The sequence below is a fragment of the Ornithodoros turicata genome, chromosome 10 (genome assembly GCF_037126465.1).
Source record: "Ornithodoros turicata isolate Travis chromosome 10, ASM3712646v1, whole genome shotgun sequence".
Taxonomy (NCBI): domain Eukaryota; kingdom Metazoa; phylum Arthropoda; class Arachnida; order Ixodida; family Argasidae; genus Ornithodoros; species Ornithodoros turicata.
In genome coordinates this window covers 35,234,250-35,242,663 of record NC_088210.1, presented here as the reverse complement: position 1 = coordinate 35,242,663, position 8,414 = coordinate 35,234,250, and the positions used below count along the sequence as shown (strand labels likewise).

The 8,414-nt window shown below is 41.6% G+C and overlaps 1 protein-coding gene across 1 annotated transcript; it reads right to left on the bottom strand.

The window, feature by feature from the left end:
- Nucleotides 1-444: 444 nt before the first annotated feature.
- On the bottom strand, nt 445-8,414 carry LOC135370037 (myeloid differentiation primary response protein MyD88-like). The gene is made up of 7 exons (XM_064603706.1): nt 8,268-8,414; nt 5,091-5,460; nt 4,551-4,598; nt 4,449-4,472; nt 3,285-3,459; nt 2,845-2,936; nt 445-2,486 (listed from the first exon to the last, which is right to left on the bottom strand). Exons 2-7 carry the CDS (start codon nt 5,428-5,430, stop codon nt 2,137-2,139), a joined length of 1,029 nt encoding a protein of 342 aa, XP_064459776.1. The 5' UTR covers nt 5,431-5,460; nt 8,268-8,414; the 3' UTR covers nt 445-2,136.

Sequence of the window (8,414 nt, the reverse complement as noted above, 5' to 3'; positions counted from 1 at the left end):
ACCTTACTCCACCTTTCTAATATGCTGAGCGTATGAGTAAGGGTCAATCTACCTCGCAAAAGGTTCGATCAGCCACTAGTCTGCCTAGGCATTTTTCCTTTTGGAACCAGCTGACCTTACTCCACCTTTCAAATATGCTGAGCGTGTGAGTAAGGGTCAATCTACAAGGCAAAAGGATCGGTCGCAAGCTAGGCTTTTTTTTCCCCCTTTGTTCTTTTGCAAACTAGCTGAACTTAATCCACCGGTCAGGTGCCACGGCTTACTGAAGCCCACAAAGCTTGCTTGCTTGCTTTGGTGTATTTGTAGTATAATATTATAGCCTTGAAGATGTCTCAGGGGCAAATGAATGCATATGATTCTCTTACAGGTCACATACATGTAAGTTGGCCATTGCTACTGAATGTTGGGTCTGCTATTTTCAGTGCTTATACAAGATACCAAAACCTAGATCCGCCATCAATTTATGTAAAATAGATGCAATTAAACATTGAGAAAACCCATCATCGTATGGTAGTTGCTATACATACTTGTGAAGCAACCATGGAAGAGAAAAGAGTGACTTAAATAAGGTCCTTCCGAGTCTCGTAAGGGTCACATTACCAGAGAAGGCCAAAGGGAAGACTTTGTGTATGGCACATTCAATTCAGTTTTGACACGCTATGAGTACATCTATCCAGCCTTCAAACAGATGAATTGGCATGTAATGTAAAATGCTAACATAAAAGTATTTGGCAGTTCCATTTATAAGTTTCTTTACAAAGTTACTTTTATTTGATAAGCAGCATCACAGACCTGAGGAGGCAGAAAGTAGATTACCGCATTGAGAACCGCCGAAAGTTATTTGATTGTTCTTTGTGTGTACCAATCATTAGTAGAAAGCATGCTGGGATACGGCATTTCACTGTTTAGAAATTGCTCGGAATATCAAGCTAGGTGGATAGAGAAAATAGTTAGCAATGTATAAAAACAAATGGATATAACAAGATACAAGATTTTGTCCTTTAAAAGCCTGTTCGAACGTGTAGCTGCTTCAAAATATTATTTTAATCAGCAATTCAGGACAAAGGTAGACCGAATTCGATTGGCCCGCACCAGTCTTCCATGATACAATGTAATTTATGGTAAATATCAAAAGAAGCACTACATTGCAATAGTTTTCAATGCTATCTCTGGACACATGCTCCACAAAACCTCAAAACTCAGTGCAAAGAAATTAAGAAATGGCTGCTGTACAAATAATGACAGTCGCATAATGCAAGTGTTGTATTTTTAGGCACATCTGTTGAATGATACATTGTTCTATCGCATACAGAATTACGGTACATTGGCATTAGTACGCTTCCTCAACTTGTGTTTAGTGCATGTGGTATGTAATGAATTTTGTGTGTGTGTTTTGTTTTGTTAATTCTCTTCTATGTAAGTATATAGATTCATGACAACACTGCAGATGGTAAGGACGGCCCGCATAGGCCATTCTGTTGTTCATGAAATAAATAATTATTAATATTAATAACAATTATTGCTATTATTGTTACGTGCTTGATTCCAACGCACCCAAACTAACTACAAGTTGATTCTACCGCATGGATCACACGTGTCTCGGGGACATTTAAAGCATGCGACAACGCTCTATTCACCTCCTCTTCCACCAGCACAATCACCTTCCGAAACCTCTTAGTTCTGGGATGTACTACGTCATGAACCAGTGCAACAGAGGGCTGTTATGCAATGTCAAGAGTATAGTATGCTTAACTCTGGCACCAAGTAGACTGCAACTGTAGAGTAAAATCAGCAGAAAGCAGGCTTGTTGCAACACATCATGGCTATACCATGTCATCCGTTCAGAGCCAATATAACCAAAGTGATGCGAGCCAAATATAAGACATCAGGTTTCTTTTGTGTGCACAGTCACGGTAATTTATCATTTGTAGGGTTACGCTGCGAGACAACTACGATCATCTTAGATTAACGATGGGATGTGCGGACAACTTGTGCCCTGCCAGAATGAAACAAGCAACCTTGGGTTCCACTTAGGCCGGCAGTCCTGGCAGTCTGCCACGGGTGGACAATTGGTAGTAGTCGGACAGTTTGTATCTATTTCCTCGACGTCCTCAAACAGTTTTCATGGTGCCTACGTTACGTTGTACTAGCCATACTCTGGAAGCCACTGGAAGCTGTCGATGAGCTTCTTCTACGGTTGAATAGTCCACGGTACCACTTTGCCTTCTGCTTCGTTGAGGTGCACAGCTCTGGAATGGGCAGCTCTTCTGGGACGTTGGGTGCCTTGATGGAGGTCAATTGGGGTGATTGTCCGACGAAAGAGCTCTGACCGGTGCTTTTGATGGAGCAAATAAGAGTATTCCAGCCCCAGTCCTGCAGTTCCGGTTTGCAGAAATTAATCTTGGAGATCATGTTGAGGAGGCCATCAGAGCTGTCCAAGGTACAGGGCTTGTAGATGACTGGGATTAGTTTCTGAGAGGCTTTCTCTAAGAGAGAAAGTACAGGATGCACGTAGAGAATGGCTATATAATGTGTATTTCAAGATCCAAAGACCTTCCTTTTCTTACAATATTGTATTCTCAATGAAAAGCTCACTCATTTAGTGCACGACTTATCCAAAGTGAGATAATATTCAAACTGGGCTTCTTGCAAATATTCCAAATTGAACGAAATTTGCAGTGTGTACGTAATATTTATAATGGATTCAATTTGAAAATTTAGCTATTTGCACAGCTCTATCATTAAGAGACAATTGTGTGATTTCACTAAATTAAGATAAACACCAAGGCAGTCACACTGAAGTTTACCACTCATGAGATAAACACAGTGCTTGGAGAAACTCACGTATCTCAATAGTCTCGGCAAACTTCTGTTGCATACAGCACTCTCGTGACTTGCGGAATTCCGGAGAAAGGACAATAATAGTCTTGCGGCACCTGCACAAAAATCACGTATTAGTCGAGCAAACGGACAATGTCATGCCAACTGTGGCTTTACATATTCGAGGGCCCCTTCATCATTATTGTCATTATGAGTTTGGAAGACCCCAATTTACGTACCAAATTTTTTTCTTTTTTCGCTAAAAATCTAAGCAGAGACGTAACCTGCTTTCCATCTGACGGTATCGTTAGAGATACTCACAACCCTCAGTGAAATGCACACAAAAAACACCCCAAAACTGTGTGTCCACTCTCACGTTTATAGTAGTACTATGTGGCCTATCAACCAGCTGGCCTGCAGTGCACAATCCATACAAAAATGTGGCACAAAAAAAAAGAACGAACCATTTTTCCATGAGCTGATAGAAGGTGGTATATTTTAAAACTCCAGCTTGAAGATCCCGTTCCCGGACAAAAAGGCGAATGCCAAGCTCCGGCGTCTCCAAGCGTTGAATCAGAGTCTTCACAAATGGTCGATCTTCCTCCGTATAGCACACGTAGGCATCATACACAGGACCATCTGCAAAATTGATGTGGAGTGGCATTTACAACAACATTCTCTCATGATTGCATAAACACATCGCCCACACGATTGGGTGCCCTGGAATGCAGTGACCCGCATCCGCTAACCTCAACAAAGGGGGAAGTCCCATTGGAGAATTGCATCTCCAGGAAGGATGCATAGAATGTGCAACGGTCCTATGGGCATCTGACAAGATCACAAAAAAGTGTTGTTGTTTCTTCGTTAAAAAGGTGTTTGTTCTAAAGGAGTTTGACGCAATATTGCACGAGTCAGCGAGCAAAATAAGGTGTACAACGTGGATAGAAAGATGTTGCTAGTGCAATCCCATTCATTCGAATCCTCATAATTGGAACTGGCGCTCAGATTCTGTCAAAGTCAAGTCCCAGTAATTGGAACGTACCAACGTTGCACAACATTGCCCGGCCGCATGAGACTGTGGACTACGGATTGGCCAAAAGTGCATGGCTGCACACTGTAACTGTGTTGCACACCAACTGGCTCACAAGGTGAGGAGTCTCAATTAACGGGGGTCGACTTAACATGCAAAGGCTTGCCTGCAGTGCAAGACAAGTTTGTCTTTGTTTATTTATTTACGTGTTCGGATTTATTCTTGAAATTTACTGAAATGTTGGTTAATGCATTATTTTCTGTCTATAGTAGACGTCTTGGAATATGATTGAGCTTCTTGACTGCAGACACTGAGTGCAGACTGATGTGTGTCTCATGCAGTTAGTATGTGCTACCAGTGCCGGAGTGACGCTTTTTAGTTCAAACTCTGCTTCATTCGAACAGTCCCCTCCAAGTTCCAATTAATAGGATTGCACTGCATTCACTTTGTCATAACAGAGCCTCGTGTTTTTGTGAAATTAATGCTCGTGTGCCAACATTAATGTCACAATGAGGGGGGGGGCATAGCTTGCCCATGAAAAACCTCTAGCCTGTACGAGCTACTCGTCATACACTGCACAGCAACAAAAGTGGCTTACCTTCAATGCTTGGAAGAAGGGGTTCTTCAAAAGCAAGAAAAAGAATACACATTACATTACCATAAAGTAAGATCCAAAACTATCGGGCAGGGAACAGCTTACCGAGGGGAGATTCATTCTGTCTCCTCGTGAAGGATTCAACGTCGGACACTGCGAGAAATATTTCAATTTACACGATCAATCTGCCCAATACAGGATGTCAAACATTTAGATTGTTGTTACAATTTATGGTATAACAGCAATTGTACTGTACAACAGCTGCCTAACCTTTTCAGCTTTCCTTTGTATGTGTTCCAGCCTCAGAACATCAATTCCCATCAAGTGTCTACCATGAGCAAGATATGAGCCAGACGAGCTAGACTGCTGGTGTCAACTGTCATCATTCAATTGAGACTTGGTTTTGTGTTTGTCCTCGTGCATATATGCACATATATAACAACGAGCCAAACTCAGCAACGAGGAAAACTAGCTGTAATGGACATTTTTAACCTGTCTCAGCTTGTCAAAATGGGACACACCCCTGGAATGTTACAAAACCCAAATATGGGTTGCTCACAAATATGCTCACAGCAGTACACCAAAGAGCCCATCCAGTAATTCACAAATGAGTTTACATAAACTTGCAACAATGCAAGCACTCACCAAGAAGTGACCAAATGTCGTCGATGACGTCGAAACGCTCCAACAACTCAAGGTGCTGCAGTAGGAGCCTTACGTTTCCTGGTTTCCGTCTTCCAAAGGCACCCCACGCATCTAGAAACGCCTCCGTTGGACTTCCGTCACGCTCTTCCAGCAGCTGGATGTTGTCTCTATCGAAGCCTGCAAGTGCTGCTACTCCCCTCCAGTCTCTGTGGCCATAAGGTCCAACCAGAAGTTGGGTCACATCAAGGCGCTGTGCCAAGACTGCTCTGCATCGTAGTCCAACAGCGGCCAAGGAGGCGTCTTCCCAGGCCTCAGACTCAGATGGCAAGGAATTGGTCATTTGTTGCCCAACAGTACTCCAGATGAATTGCTGAAGAGAAACCCCTTTTTACACTTGCGAGGCACCGCATTTATATTAACTATGCGTGTCAAGAAAAGTTATTCATTCTTCATTTCATATTTCATCCATTCGTGCGAAAAATTCATTCATTTTCATTCAAATATATTTACGAGAATTAATAATTTGAGACATCCTGAGACAAAAGGAAAAACTAACGATTCACCAAAGTAATGCTTAGTGGCAGTGACAAATTAACCTCTCTCGTATTTTCAGATAAATTTCTTGGAAAAAACGTTTGTATGGTAATGAGAGCAGTGGCGCTACAGAAGCAACGTTATCTCTCACTGTTTAGTGACAAGACGTGACTGCAATATTACTGACGGTTTTCCACCTTGCTTTTAGATTATGTGGGATTCATGTGGTGCAGGGGGTGTCACTGGGGATTCTCGTTAAATTCAATAAGGAAAGTCATATGTACAAAACAGTCGACAAAATTCCGAGAACACAAATTATAAATTAAAAGAAATATATAAAATACCGCAATATGACAACTAAGCTATTACAAATAGCAAAGAAGAATTATTTCTATCAGAAATTTCATGAAACATTTGGGGGAGTGGGCAAGTCATGAAATCTTTCAACTTGTGAACTTCTTAAAAGTAATATTGAAAGAAAACTATGGAGATATTCGTGGATTTGTGAAAGGCCTTCGATGTCTTAAACCGCTCAATATTATGCAAGAAACTTGAACGCGACAGTATTAGAGGTAAAATCCTCAATCTGCTCACTAATTATTTACAAAATTGAAAACAGCTTGTGCAAGTTGCTGACACCTCCTGTTATCTAGGTAATGTTTCCACAGGCATTCCACAAGGATCAATTCTTGGGCCATTTCTTATTTCTGGTTTTTACAGACCACTTGGTAGCTCTTCTTGATGTGCCGACAATTTTATACGCCTATGACACTTTATTATTTCTTCAAAGGTGAACAACACTAATACATTGTAATGCAAAGCAGAGTGCTTGGCTTAATTATAGTAAACTGATAGTGGGTTCATCTCAGCTACGTTATGTTATATTTAGACCACCTCAGATTCCCACAAGAACATACATTCAGGATGTACAGGGCCTTACCCTATAAAAATCGCGCCGGATTACTCAATGCAGGTGGCACATTGTGTTGCCTACGTCATAAGGACATTCAATCATGGTAAATATGGAAGTGACTGAGCACTGCGCCACGCAAAGTTATAGTGCAAATAGTGAAAACAGCTAAGGTTGCAGTGTTGCGCAGCTGTGACGCAGCGCCCCAGACCGAGGTGTGTCGCTTTGCCAGGCACGTAATGTTATTTCACTGCCTTTCGGTATAAGCAGACGATATCCCTTTCGGTTGTCGTATGCTAATTATGTCGGCGATTTCGTTCCTTACGTTGCTCATTTCAGGAGCAAAGTTTGTACGACAGTTACACAAAAGCGAAATGAAAACCGCAATTCCATCCGGCTGGCAGGATGTGTAATACGTCGCCATCTGGAGAGCAGCATGTCAACTGCTCCTCGCAACACCGCCATCTTGATTGTTTTGAGTACGGAAATTGCACGTTTTCCTTTATAACCTCGTACTGCGGTGCTCAATCACTTCGAAATTTACCACGATTGAATGTCCTGAGGAGCTTTATATGCAGACCACACAATGTGCCCACTGCATTGAGTAATAGACGAGTTCAGAAAATCCCAGTGCTCTTTGCACATGCATTGCATCCTGGGGACTTGCTGAGCGGGGGAACGAAGAATAACCCTTCACATTTCGCTTTCGTTGACCTTGACACGTCGTGGACAGTGGACCAGTAGGGGAGAAATCGGAACAGTTTGGAGGCCACCCGTTTCTTTCGTAATAGTAAACTCCCAGAGTTCAAAGCGACGCTAATCACTCTGGGATTTTCTGAACTCGTCTATTGTCAAGCACGGCATGCCAGTGCGGGTAGATTTTTATAGGATAAGACACTGTCCTTCTTGGTTCTGACGTCATTAATGGATGTTCATTCGTAAAAATATTAAAAGTTCTACTTGATGAGCACTTGCAGTAGCATGAACATATTTCTTATTTGTAAAAAAATTATTTTGGCTTGAGTATTTACTTATCATTTATTTAGTATTTACCAAGTATTTATTAAGTATTATAGTATTTACTTGAGTACTTGGTACTTCAATTACTGCCCATCACTGACTACGTGCTATGTGTTATCACTGCAGAACTATGAGTGTGTTATCTTTGCATTTCCACTTGTGAATATTCCTACAGTCTCACAATTATTTTGGTCCATGTTATGTACAGTTGTATTTAAGTTAACAAATAAATTATGTACCGACAACGGAAGCTGTCAGTGAATGTTTATACGGTGACATTTTGATGTATAGTCTCTATGACCTCAGCCCGTAGTCACTAGTAGCCTCACACGTAGTGTTTAAATTTTGTTTGTCGAATCCATTTTTTGTGTGCCAGTTATCGTCATTATTGTCACTGAGGGTATAGGTTGTCTGAAGAAACAAGTTTTCTCTTTGCTCTTTCCTTTTGTGAGTGAGTGCGCCTGAGTGAGGGAGGGAGTGCGTGTGTGTATACTACTTTCATGAAACTGCAGTTTACACAAGTAACAAAGTTTGAAAGTAGAACAGCTACATCACGGCACGAATCTTAAACAAGGTTTCGCTCAAACAGAGTTTCGATATTGGCTTTCTCCAAAGAAACTACAAACTTTTAGCACATGCTAAACAACTAGCAAAACAACTTGCCAAGTCTTGACGTCGGACAAAATGAGATGAGAGACTCTAGCAGTACTTACGGTCAACAGTCTTTCAAATGGTTGCCGGTCTCACATTTCGGCCTCGACAACGAAAAGAAATCAAATCAAACTTTCCGAATATCACCTTTCCCACCTCACTAACTTCCGCCGTCATGGCTGGTGGAACCTGTGGAAATGGAACCTGGA

What these genes read in the sequence shown, in the direction of transcription:
- LOC135370037 (XM_064603706.1), bottom strand. Translation starts at nt 5,430, where the DNA reads ATGACCAATTCCTTGCCATCTGAGTCTGAGGCCTGGGAAGACGCCTCC. An exon ending in CGACATTTGGTCACTTCTTG is followed by an intron (nt 4,599 to 5,090) that starts GTGAGTGCTTGC and finishes TATTTCTCGCAG; the next exon opens with TGTCCGACGTTGAATCCTTC. An exon ending in TGCCGAGACTATTGAGATAC is followed by an intron (nt 2,487 to 2,844) that starts GTGAGTTTCTCC and finishes TTTCTCTCTTAG; the next exon opens with AGAAAGCCTCTCAGAAACTA.